We start from the raw sequence: 26,500 nt of genomic DNA, 5'->3' as shown, positions 1-26,500 counted from the left end.
AACTCCCCTGCAGGTGGGGAGCCAGGGGCTCGAACCAGGATCCTTACACTGGTCCTTGTGCTTTGTGCCACCTGCGCTTAACCCGCTACGCTACTGCCCGACTCCCAAAGATGCAATCAGCTCCCTTCTACAGTGTATATTGATTGTTCTAGACTGCTTAGGTCCTGAATCACGATATACTCTGCACAGTCATATGAGGATAAGCGAAGTCTAAAATATATAGATGAATATTTACTGCACATTTGTAAAAAATAAGAAAAAGAAAATTCAATGCATTAATCACAAGGAGTTATGAAATTATTTCAAAACAATGTACTCAGATGACTAGAAAAAAAACCTTAAGGAATAAAGAAAGCAAAGTGCATATTTATTCAATAAATAGATAATAACTGGCAACAGATTAGAAATTTTAATCCCTGTCATCAAGCAGGTAAATCCAATCAAAGCAAAGGTGTGTTTGGAAATAATAGCCATAGGGTGGTTCCTTTATGGCAGGGTGGGGAACTTATTTTTGTCCAGGGTCCTTTGGGTATTTATAACCTCAACTGCTGGCCATACAAAAACAACATAAAAGTAGCACTGAATATAGCTATAAACAAAATCTCGGATGTCTCAGCTAGGCCAGACCAAATGACCCAAAGGCTGGAAGTTCCCCCACCCCTGCTTTGAGGGAGAGAATCATTCATGAAGGGAAGTTACCCTTATTCTGATGCATTAAGTGAAAAAATCAGGCAACAACAGAGCCTTTGAAATAGTTACTAATGACTGAAAAGGCATGCCTCCACAGTAATAAAGACGCATTCTGAATTACAATTATTCAATAATTCTGAGAAAAGTACAGTATGAGGGAAAAGTCATGGACTGAGAGAGACTCCAAAACCTATCTGACCAGAGAACTAGATTATGCATGGAGTTAGGAAATAGAAAACAAGACTGCAGATTCAGGGTCAAGGTGAGGTTCCAGTTTTCCTTAACAAGTGTGCAGAAATCTGTACTATCCTCAGTAGACAATGAGAGTCAGTGGAAGATCTTAAACAAAAAACGTCAAAGTAAGTGATGTAAAATATTTGTGAATGCAGATCTAATTATGTAAATGTTACCGTGAAACAAATGACAAAACTCTTTTAAAAAGTGATTATGGGGACCAGGAATGGCTTAGCCAGTAGAAGACACATTTTACCATGTGTGAAGACCCAGGTTTGAACACTTGACCACCACATGGGAACACATCAAAGGCAGTAGAATGGAGCTATAGTCTGTATCTCACCCTCTAACAATTAAAAAACTGATCACAAACTCACTTAAGTTAGATATATGGCATTTTGGAGAGTAAGTCCTGCAACATTATCACTCACCACAAACAACCCTTGATTAGCTTATGTTTCATTTGTAAAAATGGGTCTGAGGTCAGATAAGGCAGACACAAATTTTACCCTTGAGAATTTACAACAAAACTGTGATAAGAAACCTTGACCTTCCTATTCAGTTGGGGAGAAATGAAATGCTTTTAAAAAAGTTATGCTGAACTGCATTAGTCTGTTAGGACAGTTCAGACATGAACTCCTGATTTTAAGTAATGTTAATACCCTCTATGGCATTCTCTCTGCTACAATCCTAAAAACTCACCAGTACACTGGCACCTGACTTAAAAGTGGGCTCACAGAATGTTTAACTGTCAGGTTTCAGCTGTTTTATTATTAGACAAGAACACATGGCTACGGTGGAAGGATAGGCCAACCTGACTGCTCATTCTATTTAACTTTGATGTGTAGATCTGGGGAAAAACATCACTGAAGTTTATAGCAGCACATGAAACGAACCCCAGAGGTAACTGGCGTGGCATGGCAATAGAAATTACTAAGTACATAAGACTATGAAGTACTATAAATTACATGGAGTAATTAACCCATGAGGTGGTAAAGTGGACAAAGCTTTGGACTCTCAAGTGTGGGGTCCCTGGTTCCACCCTGGTATCACATGTGCCGAAGTGATGCTCTGGTTCCGTCTCCCCCTTTCTCAAATATAAGTAAATAAAAATTTTGAAATGAATCTGTGTAAGCACCTACTTGGATGCCCTACTTTTTAATGACATCTCCTAGGATATACCTAAATCCAAAGATGAATGAGAAACCGGAACATCTGTGGATATGCTGTGTGTATGTGTGAAGATTCTCCTCACACCCTCATCACCATATTCATGTGTCATGGACTGTGTTATCCACTGTTTAGACTTTAATGCACTGAATCCCCAGAATAATTTTTGAATTCTGTTGTTCTATATCCCTAGATATACCTTGTCTACAGGCACAAAGAGCTCAATGATACTCGCAGTCATAGAGTGGCTGGCGTAAGAGCAGTGGGTAGATGATGCCAACTGGACTTTCCTGGACAGACGACCTCACCAATGTGTCCTGGAGCCCCCCTTCCCCGGAGCCTCGCCCCACTAGGGAAAGAGAGAGGCAGGCTGGGAGTATGGATCGACCTGTCAACGCCCATGTTCAGCGGGGAAGCAATTATAGAAGCCAGACCTTTCACCTTCCGCACCCCATAATGACCCTGGTATCCATACTCCCAGAGGGTTAAAGAATAGGAAAGCTATCAGGGAAGGGGATGGGATATGGAGTTCTGGTAGTGGAACAGGTACCCCTCTTATCTTATGGTTTTTTTCAATATTTCCATTTTACAAATTAATTAATTAATTAAATTTAAAAAACAGCTGTGGGTAGCGCCCAGTCTGACATGTTCTGTAAGCTACCCTCTTAACCACTTCACATACTGCCTTACCTGTGTTTGTTATACAGTCAAACTATGTATCAGCATTTAAAAAAATGCCTTTCAAGTAGAGCAGAGTTCAGAACTCCTCAGAAAACTATACATAATACACCTGAGAAAGTTAAAGTCAAACTATTTTTTTTAAACCATAAAGCTGTTTCCTAATGAGGTATTCCCCAAACTGATGTCTGGTGCCACTACACACAAGAAGACACACCAGGGGTCCTATTCATTTAATGTAAGTATGTTTTGGTCTTAGAGAAGCCTTTGGAACCTAATAAGCTATGTATTTTATACAACAAAAAATTTTCAAAGTTTCTCAGTGCTAATATGAAATAAAATATCAGCTGGTAATAAGAGTAAACTGTATCAACCACTTTATTTTTAAAAACACTGTGTCAAGAAATCAAGGTAGGATACCAAGGGAAAAGAAATAAAAAGTCAGGATATTATTCAGCTCTCTACTTGAGTTTAATAAGACTATCAATCTTTCCTTTCATGAACACCAAATTGAGAAGGGAAAAAAGAGAGAGAAAGTAAGAAAAGTACAGATCAGTCTTCGTAACTAGAGGCTAGGAGAAGTTCAAACACTGAGAACCCAAACAGACTATTTGAAGCCTCCCTAACTGTCTGCAGAACTGCATGCATTTTATTCCCTGACTTCTCACTTTTTTTCTTCATTTTCATCATTTTTCTCGATAGCTGTGCTGACAGGCAGTGATGGAGCAGTGCAGGCAAGGTACTTGCCATTCAGAGGCAAAGGTGACAACCACACTTTAATCTCTGAATCTTTCCAAATAATTCATTTTTTCTCCATAAAGATGGTGCTGTCCAATGGGTTTAACAACACTGCAGAAGCTTGAGAGGACAGGATGAAAAAAGAAACAATTCCTGAACTCTGTGTTGTATGTTCATTGCTTTGTTGTCTTTACTTTTTTTCCCCACTTCTTCTCCTCCTCCCTTTTATCCCCCCTCCTCAACCTCCTCCCCCTTTCCCTCCCCCCCTTCTCCTTTAATAGTGGCAGAAAAGAAGACAGAGATTACCACAGAACCACAGCTTCCTTTAGTGTGGTGGGAGTCAAATTTGAACCTGGGCCATATGTATGATAAAGCAGTACATTATCCAAGAGAGTTATTTTTCCAGAACATCACCTTCATTTTAAAGTTGGGCTTTTTCTGAACACCCTATACTTTATGCCAGTGATGTTTCCTTTTTATATGCAGGTCAAAAAGACATTAGTGAGTCATTTGCACTTCTATACTGGGAGTAATGTGGCTACAAAAATGGGTATTTGGTCAACAAGTATTTGTCACATGTCTACTATGTGTCTAAATTGACATAGGTAAGAAGGAATCAACAACCCTGAATAAGCTAGCAAATATTAACGAACCACTGAACTTTTGCTCCAGAGAGAGAGATAAATCAATGAAGGAGGGATCATCTCACGCAACAAGTACATGATGGAAATAAGCCTCATCCTGAGAAAGAGGGTAGCTGAAGGTGGGAACATTCTTTAGTGGGGTAGTAGGGTGTCTCTCTTGCTAGACAGCACTAAATAGATGCCTGTAAGATAAGAGCACCAGACAGGATAAAAGCCCCCTGGCTACAGAGAGAACACTAACTGCAAAGGTCCAGCAGAGGCAGAGGTGGTATTTTAAGAAAAGAGAGAAAGGGAGTTGGGCGGTAGAGCAGTGGGTTAAGTGCACGTGGTGCAAAGTTCAAGGACCAGGTGTAAGGATCCCAGTTCAAGCCTCCAGCTCCCCACCTGCAGGGGAGTCACTTCCCAAGTGGTGAAGCAGGTCTGCAGTCTATCTTTCTCTCCCCGTCTTCCCCTCCTCTCTTGACTTCACTCTGTCCTATCCAACAACGACATCAATAACAACAACAAGGGCAACAAAAGGGATTAAATAAATATTTTAAAAATAAATAAATAAGGGAAAACAATGTAAAGATAAGGAGGAATGATGGGTGATGAAGGTGGGAGGCACAAAAATCTATTTAAGGTCACATTAAGGAATAGGACCCTTTCTGAAATGGGAAACTACTAAGTAACAGTAGTACAGGATCTGAGTCACAAATTTAATTTGTTAATTGAGGTAGCATTGTTTTATAACACCACGTACATTTCAGGTTTACAGCTCTGTGTCACCATGTCTGCAACCCAAAGTGTAGCTTCCTTTCACCACAATCTGCTGGACTGCTATACACCTGTCTCACCCACTCTCTTTCCCATTCTCCACTGGTAACCACCACTCTATGGTCAGTCTAAGGGTTTATGTTGCATCTGTTTATTTGATTTTATTTTTAAACATCATTCTGCTTTTCAGAGAAAGATTGATACAGTAATTATCTGGAGACAAACGACAGAGTACTGTAGCCTGGGCAGTACAGGATGGTGATTGCAGCTAGGATGGCATCAGTTGAGATAAAGAGAAACTGATTAAAGATCTATTTTGACTCTGAAGTGATAAAATTTCCTAAGAAATTGGATGGAAAATATGAAGACCACCAGGGAGCCAAGTGGTGGTTTACCCAGTAGAGAGCACACACAACCATGAACAAGGAACAGGATTCAAGCCCTGGAGACACCACCTGCAGGGAGGGAAGCTTCACAAGTGGTCAAGCAGTGCTGCAAGTGTCTCTTTCTCCATCTCCCCTTCCCTTCTCAATTTTTCCTAGCCTCAATCGAAAAGGAAAAGGAAAAAAAAGAAATAAAAATAATGGCTGTTAGGAGATATATGTATAGGCACGGAACCTTAAAATAACCCTGGAGGCAAAAAAAAATAAAAAAGTGAAAAAGGAAGGGAACAAGGAAGACCTTCAGAGAATATTGCCAAAAGATTATTTTCCAATAAAATTATTTCTATTGTGCTGTGCTGCCAAAATACAAAAGCTCAATTACCTATTACTTAAAATAGAGTATTTCAAAATGAGAAAACCTCTCTAAGTATAGATAAGGAAAATGTACTAGTTTGGTATTTTTTCAAAGAAAATTTAACCAAAAATATTCAGTCAAGTCATGAAACATCAAAGGGATGACTAAGTTACAAATATGAAACATCAATTCAGCCCTCAAGTGACTGAAAACAACAACCATTTATTTTGAGGAGACATTTCAAGCACATGAACGGTCTACAAATTCTGTAAACATCACATCTGCAATAGCAGATGGTCTAATAAACACATAGACTATACTGAAAAGCTTTCGGAAGGAAATCTTGTATTTTCAGTTCTACTTCATCTTTAAGTTGTTTGAAAGAGAGAGCTAAGATATACTTAAAAGGATCATTTTTAAAAGGTTGTGAATAGAGTTACAAATATAGCACTTGCCTTATTATTTAGTTGTAATAACAGCTATATTGAATTGACAGATTCTTTCCCCCTCCTCGTGAGTCACCTTTTGATTATTTCAGGAGTATATATTGATAAGGATCAGTAGGGCATAAGGAAAAACTCTCATTTATTATTGACCAGATGGAGTAAAGGAAGACATTAAACCGCTAAGTGCTTGAAGAATCAAAACCACCTAAACTCAAAGGATAAATGCCCTGCCATCTTAGTGTTGATGGGCCCTTACATTTTGACCCAGGCTTCAGTACTATGATGCCAATTATTACACAAATCAGGCATGAAATATCACATCGTGCTGAGTTGCTCCACTTTTTCATATGGAAATCAGTACATCCATCAGCTCTCCTGCAGAGTTTTTATGAGGCTTGGGATTAATGTATGTAAAGTAGTTAAGGCATTGCCACTCACATAGTACATGCTCACTAAAGGGCCACTGCTGTTTTCAGGAAAATCTAATAAATTAAGTTAATCCCCGTATTATTCTGCTAAGGAATATAATCGGGGGGAAATAAAGCATTTATGCTGAAATAATCACTTCAAATACGCATGGGTCAGGATTAACACTCTAACGGGAGTTTTTCATCCCATTGTCCCTTTGATTCAGTAATATAGCTGGATCATACCATCTAGGGCATTAACCCGAGGCTCCTGAAGCTCTCTGAACAGCCACCATAAATTGGTCTGTACAGTTTAATCCTGCTTGTATTTTCTTTGTTCCAGTGAGACATGTCTCATTACATTTTTCCTGCCCATATTTCCCAAATTAGTATTAATGTATGTATAAAGATCTGGGTCTTACTCATGTTTGCAAACCTAGCACATACATAACACAGGAGCTGGATAGGTGGATGGACAAATGCCTTTCATTCTGCTCAGATCATTTTTAAACTGTCGAAGAGGCTGCCAAATCAAATAAACTTCCATCGCTTTGTTTTGTTTTGTTTTCAAACCATGCTTAAGATTTTACACACAGGCGCACACACTCTCGATCAAGACAAATTACACTGCTTCATCTCATAGAATACTCAGAGATTATGTACTAAAAATCTGTTAGTTCTTATGCGCAAACAATAAGCTATCTCACCTCCCTAGTTGGAGCATCTGTCCCTCAGGGAGGGGCTGAGTTTCAGGTTTCTTTGGCCTAACCCTAAAATTGTGAAACAGAATTGGTGGCCCTAAGGTAGAAACCAGTGAATTCTGTTGAGAATTCACTCAGCAGTCTAGCCCACTGTTAAATGCCTGCTATAGTACAAGAAGTAATATCTGTGCCTGGAAGCCCTTATAAATACTTAAAAAGTATTTCTCTTCAGCAAGATCAAATCTAACATCTTAAGGGGAAGAAAAATCAAAATTTAAACTTAATTGTTCTGATAATGAAATTTTTTTTCTTTTTTCTTTCTTTTCTTTTTTTAACCAAATAACAAAATCTGAAAGAAGCACAGAAGGTACCTTCAAGCACTTTTTTTTCTGAAGAGAGCTTAGGAGCAGCAGAAGGAGACTGATACAAAAAGTCACAGAGGAATGTGGACTGGGGAGACTCTTGATTTAATCCACCTTCACAATGAATGTCATGTTGAGGGAAATCTAGAAAAATTACAGAAATAAAACTGTTGAAATTTAAAAGGCAAACAAGGTTTCCTTTCCTTAGGAAAAAAAAAATGTAGAAAAGAAAATCCACTTCAAGTTTACCAGAGTATAAGCAGAGATATTTATGTTACTTTGCACCAAATTTGCAAATACGTTGTATCTCTTGTTCATATACAAAAATCAGATCTAATTGTGGCAAAAATGGTCCTGTGGGATTAACTAATTCTATCTCCCATTTACACAATTTAAGAAATATGGAAGATTTAATTTTTAGACTTTTTGCTTGAAAGGAAATAAATACTATCTTTTTATTTTTTTTCCTTTTTTGTAATTACCTCTTTCTTCTTCATTGAGAAATGAACAGATTTGAGCTACTACTCATTTAGGGCATCCATAAATCAGGACCAGGTTGACAGAGGGTTACTAACCTGAGAATTTGTTATGGTAGAGAAATTCCATTTGCAGGCTCTGCCCAGCCTTCTTGGCCAACAGATAAGGGGTGCTGTGCATAGGGTCTCCAGTTGCACACATAACATCAGCGCCACTGAAGAGCAAAGCCATTGTTTCCAGAACATCTGGTTTCACTACAGCAGCACACAGAGCCTGGTTGTGAAAGGAAAACAGACACTGTAAAAAATGAAAGCATGCTTCTAGTTTTTAACACAAATTTAACAATGCATGTAGAGGATGAAGTTTGCACTTATTATTTTAACTAAGGAGGCACATAGTAACCAAGCTTTAAATGAAGGAATGAACACAAAAGGCCTGACCTGGCTGTCAGAATTTAAATAACCCAAGGTAGCTTTGTCTCAGTTCAGAGTTTGTGTCTGCACTGTTTTAAACGCTTTAATTCATCAATTTTATTTGGGAAATATTTGCATGCTTACATATAATAGTTGATGTTAAAAATTAAAATATAATAATGAATTACTCACTGAATATTCAGCCATATGAATGTTGTCTTTGTGTATATACTTACTTTCCAGCCCTATAAGGCTCTACGAAATCTTTAAATTCTTGGTGTGCTTCAAGAATTTAAAAGAATAGTGGAAATACAGGATTTTCCCATGTCAGAGTATATATCCAAGGTAAATAAAAACAAATTTTTTTTTTAATTTGCACTGTTTTTCTTTAAGTGTAGCTTTGTTCATAATAGCCAAGATACAAAAATAGCCTAAATATCTATATCAAAAGTAAACAGAATAAAAGTTGGTGTGTGTGTGTGTGTGTGTGTGTGTGTGTGTGTGTACACTAGAATATTATTCAGTCAGGAGAAAGAGGAAACTCACTATCTGTAGCAACAAGGATGGACTTCTTCTGACCCTTTATGTCTCTGTAATATCTGTTGCAACTACTCTTTGCTTTAATTTTTAAATTTACTCTTTTATCTGATTGCTAGTGTAAAACCTTATCTTCATTTGTTCTTTTCAAAGAACCAATAAGAAATGAAATGAAAATAGATCAAAGAGGAGTTCCCGGAAGATGGCGGACTGAGAAGCTGCTAGTGGCTTGAGCTCTGACCACACCTTCTGGAAACGGTAGGATTTTCTGCCTTTAGTAGGCCAGTCAATAAGGGGTCCTAGCAGTAACACCAAGGAGGTGACTATAACTTAATTTGGGTTAAGAAATAGAGTAGAAAAAAAGGGGGAATTTTGTTTTTCATTTAATTATAAAGCACACCTCCTCCCCCTCCCCACTTCCCCATAACCAGTCCCTGGGGACCAGCTCCTAGCAGGCTCCCTTGCTGAGCTTCTGTCTTTACCAAATTCCTGTCCCACCAGGGAGTATCATTCATTCTAAGTCTATACCCTTCTGAAACCTCTGCCCTTTTTTTTCTTTCTAAGTAGCCAACACCCTCCACCTCACCCCATATAGCTAATTAAATAATTAAAAATAAATAAATAAATAAATAAAATCTTTCCTTTCACCTCTCTTTTATGACTGTTTTTTCTTATCTTTTTATTTTTTCTCTCTCTTTTTTTTCTTTTTTCTTCTTTTTCTCATTCTTGTCATCCTTTCTTCCTTAATCCTACAGCTTCAAAAGCCACAGGCCCCAGCCCCCAGACCACCAAACAGTGTGCTTTTTTGAATTCACTGATAAACATTTGGGAATTATTTTGGGGAAGAATTCTGACTCAGTGTGAACTCTCACTGAGAGTGTCTCTGCTCAACTTCCCTTCCTCCTTAAGCCACCCCTAGAATAGTAGATTTGCATAACTGTCTATTTCAGCCATACTTGTCTAGTCCTGAGAATTTTTTTTTCTTTTCACTGCTCTTTAATTACAGCTCTTTTTCTTCTCTTTTCGCTTTTCTCTCACTTGTCTCTTTTTTCTTTTTCTTTTCTTTTTTTTTATATCTTCTCATACACTTCTTCCTTCCTTCTTCTTTGACTTTCTGAATTTGTGAATTATTTTGGGGAAGAAATCTAACTCAGAGTGGACTCTCTATGTGTCTATCTCTGCTCTACTTCCCTTTCCCCTCTTGTTAACCCTAGAATATACAGTGGATAGTAGATTTGCATAACTGTCTATTCTTGCTATCCCTTCTTTCTTTTCTCTTTCTTCTTCACTGGGATTTGGTTACTATTTTTTCATGGACTGGAGAAATTGTTTGGCTAACTGATAGTGATTAAACTGCTTCAATACTTGCTTCAGTTGCTACTGTAATTCCTGAGGTTGGTGAGTGCAATTGTCATAAAGGTATTTAGTACAGTGTTGCTTGTGATCAAGACACAACAACTGAGGAACAACAGAGCATAAAAAAAAGAAACACATAAAAAAATGGGTAGATCAAAAACAAATAAAACTGCTACTCCAATGAATGAAGACAATAGCCCAGAAGAAACTACAAATAAGCCAGAAGTAACCATAGATAAGAAAAGTATGCAAGCAATAATAAACTTATTAATCACAGAAATGAAAACATCATTGGAGGAAAGGAATGGCAGTATTAGGGAAACAACAGTTGAGACCCCCAAGGAAAATACTGATTATCTTGAGGCAATTAGAGAACTGAAAGCTGAAATAGCTGTAATGAAGAAAGAAGCTGAGGCAAGGGAAAGCAGACTAACAGAAGCAGAAAAAAGAATTAGTCAGACAGAGGATGAGTTAGAGAAAACGAAGACAGAGGTGAAAGAGCTTAAAAAGAGATTGAGAGACACTGAAAACAACAACAGAGACATAAGGAATGATCTCAAAAGAAGTAACATTCGCATAATTGGCCTGCCAGAGGAAGAAAGAGAGGAAGGGGAAGCAAACATTCTAGAGGAAATAATAGAAGAAAATTTCCCAGACCTGAATAACAGAAAGGACATCAAGATTCAAGAGGCCCAGAGAGTACCAAACTGAATCGACCCAGAACTGAAGACACCAAGACACATCATAGTCACAATGAGAAGGATAAATAAAGGATCCTAAAGGCTGCAAGAGAGAAACAAAAAGTCACATACAAGGGAAAACCCATAAGATTATCTGCAGACTTCTCCACTCAAACTCTAAAAGCCAGAAGAGAATGGCAAGATATCTATCGAGCCCTGAATGAAAAAGGGTTTCAACCAAGGATAATATATCCTGCTAGACTTTCATTCAAACTAGATGGAGGGATAAAAACCTTCTTAGACATACAACAGTTAAAGGAGGCAACCATCACCAAACCGGCCCTGAAAGAGGTTCTAAAAGACCTCTTATAAACAAGAACATCACTATAATACTGGCAATATATCAGAGCAAACAAAAAAAAAATTTTTTTTGAACAATGGCACCACAATACATTAAATCCATAATATCAATAAATGTCAACGGCTTAAACTCACCCATCAAAAGGCACAGAGTGGGGGGATGGATCAGAAAACATAATCCAACCATATGCTGCTTGCAAGAATCCCATCTGTCACAACAAGATAAACACAGACTTAAAGTGAAAGGATGGAAAACTATCATACAGGCTAACGGACCACAAAAAAGGGCAGGAACAGCCATTCTCATCTCAGACACGATAGATTTTAAATTAAATAAAGTAATAAAAGATAGGGAAGGACACTACATAATGATTAGAGGATCAATCAGCCAAGAAGACTTAAAAATCATTAACATCTATGCACCCAATGAGGGACAATCTAAATACGTCAAGAACTTAGTGAAAGACTTTCAAAAATACATCAATAGTAATACAATAATAGTGGGAGACTTTAATACCCCACTATCACACTTAGACAGATCAACAAAGCAGAGAACCAACAAAGATACAAGAGAATTGAATGAAGAGATTGACAGACTAGACCTCTTGGACATTTTCAGACTCCTCCACCCCAAAAAACTGGAATACACCTTCTTTTCAAATCCACATAACACATACTCAAGAATAGACCACATGTTAGGCCACAAAGACAACATCAATAAATTCAAGAACATTGAAATATCCCAAGTATCTTCTCAGACCACAGTGGAGTAAAACTAACATTTAACAACAAACAGACAATTATAAAAAGTCACAGAATTTGGAAACTAAACAACATACTCCTTAAGAACCACTGGGTCAGAGACTCACTCAAGCAGGAAATTCAAATGTTCCTGGAAACAAATGAAAATGAAGACACAACCTATCAAAATATTTGGGACACAGCTAAAGCAGTACTGAGAGGGAAACTTATAGCCATACAATCACATATTAAACACCAAGAAGAAGCTCAAATGAACGACCTTACTGCACACCTCCAGGACTTAGAGGAAGAGGAACAAAGGAACCCTAAAGCAACCAGAAGGACAGAAATCACTAAAGTTAGAGCAGAAATAAACAACATCAAAAATAAAAGAACCATACAAAAGATCAATGAAGCCAAATGTTGGTTCTCTGAAAGATTAAACAAAATTGACAAACACCGAGCCAGACTCACCAAAAAAGAGAGAAGACTCAAATTAATAGAATTGTAAACAATGGAGGAGATATCACAACTGACACCACAGAAATCCAGAGAATCATGCGAAACTTCTATAAAGAACTATACGCCACCAACCTAGAGATTCTGGAAGAAATGGAACAATTCCTAGAAGCATATGCCCTTCCAAAACTGAACCAAGAAGAACTAAAAAATCTTAATGCACCAATCACAGACAAAGAAATTGAAACTGTTATTAAAAACCTCCCCAACAACAAAAGTCGTGGACCAGAAGGCTTCACAAATGAATTCTACAAAACTTTCAGGAAACAGTTTGTACCCATACTTCTTAATGTTTTCCATAAGATTGAAGAAACAGGAATACTCCCATCCACCTTCTATGAAGCCAATATCACCCTGATACCAAAAGCTGATAGGGACAGAACAAAAAAGGAAAACTACAGACCAATATCTCTGATGAACATAAATGCCAAAATATTAAACAAGATCTTGGCCAACTGGATACAGCAACATATCAAAAAGATTGTTCATCACGACCAAGTGGGATTCATCTGAGGAATGCAAGGCTGGTTCAACATCCATAAGTCAATCAATGTCATTCACCACATCAATAAAAGCAAAGCCAAAAACCACATGGTTACTTCAATAGATGCAGAGAAAGCCTTTGACAAAATCCAACACCCATTCATGCTCAAAACTCTACAAAAAATGGGAATAGATGGGAAATTCCTCAAGATAGTGGAGTCTATATATAGCAAACCTACAGTCAACATCATACTCAATGGACAGAAGCTGAAAGCATTCCCCCTCACATCGGGGACTAGACAGGGCTGTCTACTGTCACCATTATTCTTCAACATAGTATCGGAAGTTCTTGCCATAGCAATCAGGCAAGAGAAAAAAATCAAAGGAATACAGATTGGAAGGGAAGAAGTCATGGTCTCACTATTTGCAGATGATATGATAGTATACATAGAAAAACCTAAAGAATCCAGCAGAAAACTACTGGAAGTTATTAGGCAATATAGCAAGGTATCAGGCTACAAAATCAATGTACAAAAATCAGTGGCATTTCTTTATGCAAACACTAAATCTGAAGAAGAAGAAATCACTCTCGTTTACTGTTTCAGCAAAATCAATCAAATACCTAGGAATAAAGTTGACCAAAGAAGTGAAAGACTTGTATGCTGAAAACTATGAGTCGCTACTCAAGGAAATAGAAACTGATACCAAGAAATGGAAAGATATCCCATGCTCATGGATTGAAAGAATAAATATCATCAAAATGAATATTCTCCCCAGAGCCATATACAAATTTAATGCAATACCCATCAAAGTTCCACCAAGGTTCTTTAAGAGAATAGATCAAACACTACAATCATTTATCTGGAACCTGAAAACACCTAGAATTGCTAAGACCATCTTGAGGAAAAGAAACAGAAATGGAGGCATCACACTCTCAGACCTTAAACTATATTATAAAGCCATCATCATCAAAACAGCATGGTACTGGAACAAAAATAGCACACAGACCAGTGGAACAGAATTGAAAGCCCAGAAATAAATCCTCACACCCATGGACATCTTATCTTTGATAAGGGGGCCCAAAGTATTAAATGGAAAAAGGAGGCTCTCTTTAATAAATGGTGCTGGGAAAACTGGGTTGAAACACGCAGAAGAAGGAAATTGAACCACTTTATCTCACCAAAAACAAAAATCAACTCCAAATGGATCAAAGACCTAGATGTTAGACCAGAAACAATCAAATACTTTGAGGAAAACATTGGTAAAAAACTTTCCCACCTACACCTCAAGGACATCTTTGATGAATCAAACCAAATTGCAAGGAAGACTAAAGCAGAAACAAACCAAAGGGACTACATCAAATTGAAAAGCTTCTAAACATCCAAAGATACTATTAAACAAACAAAGAGACCCCTCACAAAATGGGAGAAGATTTTCACATGCCATATATCAGACAAGAAACTAATCACCAAAATATATAAAGAGCTCAGCAAAGTTAGCACCAAAAAAGCAAATGACCCCATCCAAAAATGGGCAGAGGACATGAACAAAACATGCACCTCAGAGGAGATCCAAAAGGCTAACAAACATATGAAAAACTGCTCTAGGTCACTGATTGTCAGAGAAATGCAATTTAAGACAACACTAAGATACCACCTCACTCTTGTAAGAATGGCATACATCAAAAAGGACAGCAGCAACAAATGCTGGAGAGGTTGTGGGGACAGAGGAACCCTTTTACACTGCTGGTGGGAATGCAAATTGGTCCAGCCTCTGTGGAGAGCAGTCTGGAAAACCCTCAGAAGGCTAGATATGGACTTTCCATATGATCCAGTAATTCCTCTCCTGGGGTTATACCCCAAGGACTCCATAACACCCAACCAAAAAGAGGTGTGTACTCCTATGTTCATAGCAGCACAATTTATAATAGCTAAAACCTGGAAACATCCCAGGTGCCCAACACCAGATGAGTTGCTGAGAAAGCTGTGGTATATATACACAATGGAATACTATGCGGCTATCAAGAACAATGAACCCACCTTCGCTGACCCATCTGGGACAGAGCTAGAAGGAATTATGTTGAGTGAGCTAAGTCAGAAAGATAAAGATGAGTATGGGATGATCCCACTCATCAACAGAAGTTGAAGAAGAAGATCTGACAGGGAAACTAAAAGCAGGACCTGACCAAATTGTAAGTAGGGCACCAAAGTAAAAACCCTGTAGTGAGGGGTAGACATGCAGCTTCCTTGGACACTGGGGGGTGGGAGTGGGTGGGAGGGATGGGTCACAGTCTTTTGGTGGTGGGAATGGTGTTTATGTACACTCCTAGTAAAATGTAGTCATATAAATCACTAGTTAATACGAGAGGGGGAAAATTAATTGTATGTCTCGAAGTTTTTCAAAACACAAACTGAATCTTTTCAATATATAGGCTGTGTAATTGATATGCAGACTCTCTCAAAAGCCTAGACCAAGTAGATCAGAAGCAACCAATAGCACAGCTATATACAAGATACTGGGTACTGTACAGCAAACCCTAACAAAAGGACTTTTCAAAGTTAACCCAATTACCAATTAATGTGATGATAACATTAACTATCGATTGTCTTTTTGAACCCTAAGACAACAGGAACCTCACATCTCCACTATAAAGCCTCTACTTCCCACAGTCCTGGACCCATTGGATAGGGCCCACTTTCCCGTATGAATCTCCCAATCCACGTCAAATAATATTGCATCTGCCGATCACAACCTAACCAACACAACGATTGCCACCTCAACATGCTTCACCTCAGACTGTGTCCAAAGACTTCACGTGTGGAATGACAACCCTTCAAATTCATTACTCGGGTGAGACCTTTCCTTTCATAGTGTACTCTAATTTCATCTCAGGTGGTACACTTTCTAACAAAGTCCCAGAACCTAGATATGCTCCAGTTTCTGTGAGAGAGAGCATATGTTCACACGTATCTGTAAAGTAATGCAAAATATATGCCTAAAAGCAGAAGTGCACTAGAATTTGCAGTGAGTATCCCCCTATCATTTCCTCTCCACTATTCCAAGCTTTGGGTTCATGATTGCTCAACAATTTGTTTGGCTTCGTATGTTAACTCTCTTTTCAGTCACCAGGTTCCAGATGTCATCAGGATGCCGGCCAGGCTTTCCTGGTCTGAAGACCCCACCAATGTGTCCTGGAGCTCCACTTCCCCAGAGACCCACCCTACTAGGGAAAGAGAGAGGCAGACTGGGAGTATGGACCGACCAGTCAACACCCATGTTTAGCGGGGAAGCAATTATAGAAGCCAGACCTTCTACCTTCTGCAACCCACAGTGACCCTGGGTCCATGCTCCCAGAGGGATGGAAAATGGGAAAGCTATCAGGGGTGGGGGTGGGAAATGGAGATTGGTTGGTGGGAATTGTATGGAATTGTACCCCTCCTACCCTATGGTTTTGTTAATTAATCCTTTCTTAAATAAAAAAAAAAAGAAAATATAGCAAAAAGCAACAAAATTGAGACAAAAAAAATCAATTCGAAAAGATCAACTAAATAGCCCTCTAACTTTGGTACAATACATCAAGCTCAGTTCAAGTTTCATTTTGTGTTTTTTCTTTCTGTCTTTGTTTCTTAAATTTCACCCATGAGTGAGATCATCTGGTACTTATCCTTTTCATTTGGCATATCTCACTTAATATGATTCCTTCAAAAGCTTAAACCAAGATAAAGCAAAGCTAGAAATAGACCTACCCTGTGACCTAGCAACTCCTTCTTGGGGCTATATCCAAAGGAAGCAAATGTACCTATCCAAAGATATCTACACACATGTATGTTCACAGTAGCATACTTTGTAAGGGCCCAAACATGGAAACAACCCATATGGCAAATGACAAATAAGTGGCTAAGAAAGTTACGGTATATACATAAATGGAATACTACTCAGTTCTTGAAAATGAAACCATCTCCCTTGCTATATTTTATTTCTTCCATCTACTCAATTATAATCCTGCTTTCTCTTATTTTAGTTGCTATAAGTAGATACAGATTTTTTTTTTTTTTGATGAGTATTCTTATTTCTTGAAGCTGGTCAACATTGCTATAAAATTCCCTCTTGATAAAGAATAGGAAAGCTGTCAAGGGAGAGGATGGGATACAGAGTTCTGGTGGTGGGAACTGTGTAGTATTGTACCCCTTGCCCTATGTTTTTATTTCCAATTCATAAATAAAAAAAATAAAATTCCCTCTTAGCAATGGCTCACTTAGTGATAATCTTTTTGGTCAACAGGCTATTCCATCCTCTTGGCCCCTAGTCAGAGAATTCATGGGTTCCCCCATAGATAATATGAGCCTAGACGTCTAATAGATCCCTCTCTCCACCATCACTTGTCACTTGCATCAGGAACATCATAATAAGTTCTCTTACAGGGCTCTCCAGGACCATGCCTTCACTTTAATTTAGGGACTGGACTGCTCCACTCTCCAAAGGAAGACTGGATCATCTTACCCTGCCACTCTAGGAAGACTGGTTCTGAAATGAGTGCAGCCCAGAATGTTCCAGCTGTGACCATGAACTGCAAGCTCAGACTGACAGGTACTCAGAGGTCACACATGCTCCTGTGCTAAATATGAACACATACAGGCTCTAGGCCAGATGAATAGGGTAAACATTTAATTGTACTTACATATTTTCTTCAAGGTTGGAAGCGACTCTCTGCCGTCATTAAGCTTTCTAGTCCTATTTCCAACTCTGACACCATCTTCCCACACAATATTTTTAGTCCACCTGCATGTTAGCTATTAAGTTCAGGCGAAAATTACTAAAGTCATGCAACATACCTAATAAAGACTTCCTAGCTTCTTTCCATCCTAAGACCTCTAATTTTACCTGCTCTCTTCCTACCTTTTGGTTCCTGTTTATTAAGCAATTTGTCCTCCTTTATATCTTCCCATCTTTCAACCATCAAGTTGCAGAAGCTACTACAATTCTATCCTGACTTATCTGGGCAGATAACCTCAACAATTTGTCCCAAAGTCACCTCTGTAGAGTACCACCCCACTAGGGAAAGACAGAAGCAAGGGGGGGGGGGGGATGGATCAAATTATGCCCATATCCAGCAAAGAAACAATAATAGAAGTCAGAACTCCCAGCTTCTGTACACACCCTCAAAAAAAAGCAAAATTGTAGTCCATACTCCCAGAGGGGTGAACAATAGAGAAATTCCTAATGGAAGAGATGGGGCACAGAACTCTCATGGTGGAGACTGTATGGAATTATACCCCTGCTATCTTACAATCTTGTAAATCAATATTAAATCACTAATGAAAAACAATTTTAATTTATTTTTTTATTTTATTTTTATCAGAGCACTGCTCAGCTCTGGCTCATGGTAGTACAGGAGTTTGAACCTGGGACTTTGGAGCTTCAGGCATGAAAGTTTCTTTGCATAACCATTATACTATCTTCCACTGCCCTGAATTTTTTTTTCCCCTTTTGTTGCCCTTCTTGTTGTAGCCTTGTTGTAGTTATTATTGTTGTTGTTGATGTCATTCATTGATAGGACAGAGAGAAATAGAGAGAGGAGAGGAAGACAGAGAGGGGGAGAGAAAGATAAACAACTGCAGATCTGCTTCACTACCTGTGAAGAGACTCCCCTGCAGGTGGGGAGCCAGGGGTTCGAACCGGGATCCTTACGCCGGTCCTTGCTCTTTGTGCCACGTGTGCTTAACCCACTGGCCTACGGCCAGACCCCCCCCAAATTTTTTTAAATTCCCTCTTACTGTTTTTGCTACATCCTATCAGTAGTAATTAATCATTCAACTGTAGATATTATTTCACTTGTGATTATTTTCATTCAGCAAATAGTTGTTCGGTACCATGCTGTTATTCTCCATAAAGCTTTGGTTTTTTTAGTTTCATACCACTATCATCTGATAAAAGTACTAGATAGACTTTCAATCTCCATATAGTTCTTGAAACCTGTGTTGTGTCCCATCACATGATCTATTCCTGAGAATGAGTATATAAAAGAATCATCTATTCTGATGTCATGGACTAGAATAATCTATACATATCTAATAAGCCCAGATTTTGTAATTTTTCATTATAGTCTTAGCTTTCTTAGTGACTTTTGGTTTAGATAATTTGCTCTCTGCAGTGTGCAAAGTGCTAGAGTCCCCTATTATTATCTTTCTGTTGATGTCTCCCATTAAGTTTATTGATATGTACTTTATATATTTTAGAGTTGTAAAGTGAATATGTGTGAACTTATTATGCTTTTCTGTTATATCAAGACCCTTATCATTTAATGCCTACTTTAGCCTCTTTAGTCCTTTATTTGGCTGGATGTCGACATTACTATAATTACAGTACTGTCTGATTTTTTAGATTCTTTAATTGGCTTAGTGTACTAGTTTCCATTCCTGCACCTGAAGTCAATGCTTTCTTTCTACTTCAAGTGCTTCCTATAAGCATATTATTGTATTTTTACATTTAATCCACCTGATTATGCTATGCCTTTTGATCAATGATTTAAGATCCCAAGTTAGCTAGAAATTTCAGTTCTTGGCAAATAATATATTCACTAGTGATAATCAGTTCTCAAGTGAAACAAGAGGAAACCCAGATAAATTATGTCATGAAAGAAAAGAAAATTAAACAATTTAATCAAATATATTTTTCATGTCCTTTCAAAATCTTTGGTATTTAAAAACATATTTAAACCCATGACTATTATTACAATTTACCTAATACCTTATTCAGTTCTTCTTTAGTGAGAGAGGCCAAAAGGGTCTTTCTGAATCTTCCTTCTTTGTACTTCTGTGTAATAAATTTTTTTCTCTTTTCTACTGGTGAGTCCATGTGTAATTCTTCATCTTTTTTAAGATTGCCAGCCCAAAAGTCATTTGCTCTTTTGTTTCCAATGACAATAAAAAGCTGAATTATCAAAAAAAAACACCATATATATATATATATATATATATATATATATATATGTCATATAAGTGTACACAGCACATTAGAATATACAGAGGGAAGATATTCACAAATATAAAGTATAACTTTAGTATGAAATACACCATACAACACTGAACTATCCAACACTTTCAAAGAGAGGAAGTACAATATCAAATATTTACGGGTCTGGGAGGTGGCACATCTGGTTAACCACACACATTACAGTGCACACAAACCTAGGTAAAAGCCCACAGTCCCTACCTGCAGAGGGAAGCTTCACAAGTGGTAAAGCAATGCTGCAGTTTTCTCTCTTTATCCCTCCTTATCTCCCCTGCCCCCTCAATTTCTCTGTCTTCATAAAAATATTTAAAAAGAAAAAAACTATTTTAAATACAGTCTCACACTTTTATTTAAAATATATTCATACATATTTTAAACATATTTTAATGGTATAAAACATATATAAGGAAATTGCAAACAACACAAACTGGAACAAAAACATTAATACTTTTTGAGACAGATTCCTTGAAAATGGCTAAGTAGGTGGGTTAATGAAAACAAGAGAGGCAAAAAGTTCAACAGAAAATGGAAATAGGAAACAGAAAATTAGATTTTTTTCACACTTAAGGACAAAGCATGTTCAGGATAATAATAAATTGATGGGCTAGGGTAGATAGCATAATGGTTATGCAAAGAGACTCTCTTGCCTGAGGCTCCAAAATCCCAGGTTCAGTCCCCCACACCACCATAAGCCAGAGCTGAGCAGTGCTCTGGTTAAAAAAAAAAAAAGAAAGAATAATATATTTTTCAAATTTTATTCACTATCTAGTTCTTTTCAATGCTCAGTTAAAATCAAATAAGGTAACTAATGACTTTATAAAAAAAAAAAGCTGTGAAGCCTATGAAAGTATTACTATTAATTGTCCTTTTATTTTTTACGTTTAGGAAAATATCTAATTTAGGAAGCATTCTGAAAGCTGAAGTAGAAAGCTGACACCAGACAGGCTATAAGCCATTTTTAGGAAATAATGAGTCAAGAAAGACTAAGGTATTCTCCACCAACCCCACTGCCAATCTGTGCCTGTTCCTAATCTCTGCTAACCACCATCACAGTCCCATTAAACTTACTTCTATGAGTTCATTGCTCCAAATGCTGGCATCCATTTTCAGACTTCTCACCTTGGAATCTTTTGGTCCTAAAGATCTATGTTGTCCTGAAGTGAGAAGGCATTTGCACTTACATTTTTACTTGTACATAAATGTACTTTACCTTTAAAACATCTGTTGCATGTACATGTATACTACTTCATCACTCATGAAGGACTGAGGGCTTTCTCCTGGGTCCTTCTGTTCATGGTAAGGTGTGTTTACTCAGTTATGCCAACCCTAGCTATCGACTAAAACCTTCTATACGGGGTCTGTTCAAACCACATGCATGTGAATATTGCTATCCCTTCACTCATTTAAAATGGATAATGAGCAAGAGTGTCTCTGAGCTTTTAGGCATGAATGCACGGTAGAGTATTGCTTCATAACATGATTTTAAAAATGTGAGAATAGGAACCTGGTGGTAGCACAGCAGGTTGAATGTACATATTACAGTGAGCCAGGACCCAGGTTCAAGCCCCCAGTCCCAACTCCTAAGGGAAAGCTTAACATGCAGGGAAACAGTGCTACAGATCCCTCTGCCTCCCCCCATACCCTCAATCCTTTTATTTAAAATAAACAAAACATTAAAAAGCGTGAGAATATGTCATTTTATCTTATTATCTGAGTAGCAACAACAGGTCTGATTCTGTAAAATAAGGGATTTGAAAAAATAGGCAAATCATACAAAGATGTAAGCACATTCAGGGTACAATTTGAATATTCACTGAAAATTTATAAATTTCAACTGCCTTTTTAAAATCCACGCATGGACCAGTAGCCACAAAATAATGATTACATGCTTAAACATCAATTTTTACATCTAAGTCACGCATAAGAGAAGTCCAGAATTCAAGAGGTGATTCTCATTTTGACTGAGAAATAATAAGCTTTCTCTTTTTACTGTTTCACCCCATTCACAGGGACATCATAAATGACCACAAAAGAGCATTCAGTGCCAATCTACCAGCAAGCAGTGATGAGCCAGGAAGCATAACTTATCACTAATTACCTGCACACTTCTTACAGATGACAACACAGAGATTGATGGATGCCCAGTCAGGATCTGGCCCTTTACAATCTGCACAGCTCCTGTTGGACTCATTGAACCAAATCTTCTCAGCTACTTCATAATCAGAGAGAGTTTCTGCGATCGATTGCTGCACAGCTTCAATCCACTCTTGTTTTTCTTTTTCAGATTCCGCTGTAAAGCTGAAACAATTAATGTTTCTGCATTATCGATCTCCTTTATAAAGGCCAATTAACAGTAAGCTCCGTTTGCATATTCATTTCACTCACAAACTCAACAGCAGCTGAAAAAAATAAACTGTGCCTTCCAGGAAGTTGGATAGTCTTTTCAGTTAAAAATAATCTGATTTTAAAATGTATTTCCTTAATTTTCCACATTGCTTAAGACTGTTTATATACCCTCGATCAATAGAGATTATTTTTTTTTTCCTGTTACGATGTATAAACTTGTTAGGTCAAAAACTTAAATGAGGGGCCATGCTTCCTATGTGAGGTTATGTAATAATCAGTAGAGACTGGCAGAGTTTCAAGACAATTAGATTATTTTGCCAAGAAAGCATTTCATAGTACAGACTATCATGAAATTTAATTATCAAAAACACCCACCAGAAACTCTGATATTTTCCAGTCTCAAAAATAGATTTGTTTAAATTAGAAAAGTGTCCAGATGGCTTTCAGAAACTGAGAAATCCGGAAAAGTTCTAAATGATCACTATTCTTACAGAATTCTTACTCTTTCTTAGCCATGTGTGGATTTATTCTAATCTCAAATGTCCATTGAATGTGTCAGGGAAGAAATAAAACATTAAACATGAGTTCACTCCTCTAAGGACTACTGAATACCTAACCAACGGCAAGGAGGCAAGTTACAGGGCTGCAGGCTAAGTCAGTGGCCCACTAAGAGATGCTTCATACTCAAATGTTGTCATCAGGAGATAGAAATGTTTTGAAATACAGTGAAATGAACAGATGACTAGCATACTCTCAATAATCCATAAAAATTGTGTTTAGTTCTTGGGGAATATTCATATCAGCTGTTCATAACTTCAGCCTTATATCTAACCCAGTAGTTGAAAGACTGTTTCCAATAAGCTAGCTACATATTCCTCAAAAGTAGCTGGGTTATTGAGAAAAAGCTCAAGGGCAGTGATAGCTCCCAGACATAAAATCTTAACCTTGTCCAAGGGAAAAAAAAAAAACAAAAAAACACAAGAGTAAACTACCGGTAAGCAGCAGTCATTCATATGCTGAGTATAAATCTATCTTTAGATCCAGTTGCCACACTCTATGATTTAAACCATTTAATCATTTATCCCACTGTTTGTTCTATTCCCCATCCAAACCTATCCCTTTATATCTAGAATTCCCAATGTTTTGTAAACCTTGTTAATAAAAGGACTCAGGACCTGAAGGAAGGACTTCTGCTGGCCTCACTCAGTCCTAGATTGGTGTGTGTAAAGAAGTCACCTCTGGGCTCTCAATCAGACCCAGAATTTGAGTACTCTTTTGTCTCCAGCCCCAATGAGGTTGACAATGAATAATTGACCTGGATTCTCATTGTGGAGCATTCCATGGCTCCAATCATCACTATAAGAGTCATGGATTTCTTCACTACCTTCTATTTCTCTACAGACTCATCGCAGCTAAGATGGTACAAGGACAACAAGAAAGAAAAAAATTATTTTGTTCTTTTCCCTTGTTCCCAAAATACAGCTCCTAAAATTTTAATGATAAAAATGTCTTTTGGGGGGTCAGATACAGTGGTGTATCTGGTTCAGTACACATATTATAGTGCACAAGGACACAGATTCAAGCCCCTGGTCCCCACTTGCAAGGAGAAGCTTCAAGAGTGGTGAAGCAGTGTTTCTAGTCTCTCTCTCTCTCTCTTTCGCTATCTCCCCCCTTCCCTCTCAATTTTTCTTTCTCTATCCAAAATCACTAAGTAAAAATAAAATAAACAAACTAAATGAGAATCTGGAAAGTTGTACAAGTGGTGGGTGTAAAGAAAGCTGTGCACATTTATTTTGAAAAGTGCTGTAAAGCTAGGTCAACCAGTGTCAACATTTACATATGAGGTTTGAATCTGCACATAGGAAAACTGACTATTCTTTATAAAATAATTTCTTAAAATTTCAGTCAGTAGACATAACAGAAAATCAGTACAAGATATGATAGTATTTTTTAAATTGGTGAGTAAATGGCATTCCTTCAAAGGTTAAAACAATTACCTGTGACCTACATAGTGCCCTGTGGTAAGTTTATTTGTGACAAATAAATTTGTGTACTAGAACTCAATACTGAATTAATCATTTTGCTTGTACTAAGAGCATTACAAATTGTTAAGCATTAAAAATGGTGCATTTTTCAATTTTACCATCATAATGAAGCAATTCCTAGAATACTATAATACAAGATGTTATGTGGGGGCTGAAATAGCACATCCAGTTAAGCACACACAGTACTAAGACTGCAAAAACTCCTACAAGAACCCTAGTTCAAGGCCCCCCTCACCACCTGCAGTGAGTCACTTCACAATCAGTGGAGCAGTTGTGTAGGCCTCTCTGTATATCTATCTATCTATCTCCCCCTCTCTTCTCAATCTCTCTCTGTCCTATTAAATAAAAGGGGGGGGGGAATGGCTGTCAGAGCAGTGGGTTTGTAGCTGTGGGCTGGCACCGAGCCCTAGCGATAACCCTGGTGGCAAAAAATAAATAAATTAATTAATTAATTAAATAGAGATGTCATTCAATGTTAAAATATTTTTATCAACAAGTGCCAAAAGATCAATTAAATTTAACATCATTTAAAACTGAAGTGCCTTTTGGAAAAATCATTATACATACATCATTATGATCAGAGATTAATCTTTTATTTATTCATTTTATTATTTATTTTTCCTTTTGTTGCCGTTTTATTGTTGTTGTAGTTGTTGTTGTTGTTGTGTCGTCGTTGTTGAATAGGACAGAGAGAAATGAAGAGAGGAGAAGACAGAGAAGGGGAGAGAAAGACACCTGCAAACCTGCTTCACCGCCTGTGAAGTGACTCCCCTGCAAGTGGGGAGCCGGGGGCTCAAACCAGGATCCTAACGGCTGAATATGTGCTTCGTGCCACGTGTGCTTAACCCACTGTGCCACCGCCCAACTCCTTAGAGAGTAATCTTGAAAGAAAAATTATTTTTGGTTAAGCTCAAAGAAGGTAAGTAACAGCCCAACTTAAAGTTAAGGTGATAGTAGCTTTTCTCTCTCAAAGTGGAAAGAAGTTGTTAATGTACTGGTTGAAAAATAAATTAACATACCAAACCCACTAAGAAACTACTCAATTCTAACCTTTGTAGGTTACATGATTCTTCAAGTCATTTTTCTTTTATGGTTACTTGTTTTATTGCTAGTTTGCTAGGGCTCAGTACCTGCACAACAAAGCCATTGGCTACTGGTTATCATTTTTTCCTCTTTTTTTTTTTAATTATTTTGATAGAATGGAGAAATTGAGAGAGGAGAGAGGAGGTGAAAATAAAGAGAGGATGAGAGTCCAGGCAGAGGGACGGACATCTGGTTGAGCAAACACATTTGAGCCCCAAGACACCACTTGCAAGAGGTGAAGTGGTGTTGCAGGTGTCTCTCTATCCCCACCTCCTTCTTGGTTTCTGGTTGTCTCTATCAAATAAATAAAGATAATTTAAAAAATTAAACAGAGAGAGAGAGATTCTATGAGACACCTACAACTATGCTTCTCTACTCATCAAGTTCCCTCCTGCAGGTGGGGACAACGGGTTTACACCCTGGTCCTTGTGCATAGTAATACGTGCACTCAACCTGATAAACCAGCCCCAGCCCCCCCCCCCCCAAGTCATTTTTCAAAGTGTTTTTATATACTGCTTAATAAGTTAGACAGTATGTTATAAGAACATAGGAAAATAAGTGTGTCCTGTAAGAAACGAATTCACTAACAGAAGTGGATCACCTGAATTTTCCTATATGGGTACAAATACAAAAAGTTTCACTTACCTAAAACTCCGATAAGGAGTGATTATTTCAAAAGATTGTTTTGCAGATCGGTCCACTTGCTTTACATTTGCCACATTCATGGGAATAATGGTAATGCCAAGTCCACTCTTAAAATCCTAGAAAAACAATCATAAAGGAATGAAAATACATACTATCAATGTACAATGTGTTTTTATTAAAATCCCAGGAAGTAGGGAGTCGGGCGGTAGCCCAGCGAGTTAAGTGCAGATGACACAAAGT

At 37.8% G+C, this 26,500-nt stretch overlaps 1 protein-coding gene across 4 annotated transcripts in view; it reads right to left on the bottom strand.

Moving 5' to 3' along the window:
• ARAP2 (ArfGAP with RhoGAP domain, ankyrin repeat and PH domain 2) overlaps positions 1-26,500 on the bottom strand; it is a 214,039-nt gene that overhangs the window by 91,816 nt on the left and 95,723 nt on the right. For all 4 annotated transcript variants that reach the window (XM_060188231.1, XM_060188230.1, XM_060188233.1 and 1 more), the window contains 6 exons: positions 26,261-26,376; positions 22,240-22,439; positions 21,210-21,295; positions 19,878-20,060; positions 8,140-8,314; positions 7,574-7,708 (listed from right to left, as the gene is read on the bottom strand). In XM_060188231.1, coding sequence (XP_060044214.1) covers positions 7,574-7,708; positions 8,140-8,314; positions 19,878-20,060; positions 21,210-21,295; positions 22,240-22,439; positions 26,261-26,376 — 895 coding nt within the window. The remainder of the gene's footprint in view (positions 1-7,573; positions 7,709-8,139; positions 8,315-19,877; positions 20,061-21,209; positions 21,296-22,239; positions 22,440-26,260; positions 26,377-26,500) is intronic.

Source organism: Erinaceus europaeus, chromosome 3 (genome assembly GCF_950295315.1).
Source record: "Erinaceus europaeus chromosome 3, mEriEur2.1, whole genome shotgun sequence".
In the NCBI taxonomy this organism is placed as follows: Eukaryota; Metazoa; Chordata; class Mammalia; order Eulipotyphla; family Erinaceidae; genus Erinaceus; species Erinaceus europaeus.
The sequence above is the reverse complement of the archived record's forward strand: the minus strand, read 5'-3'. Positions and strand labels throughout refer to the sequence as shown.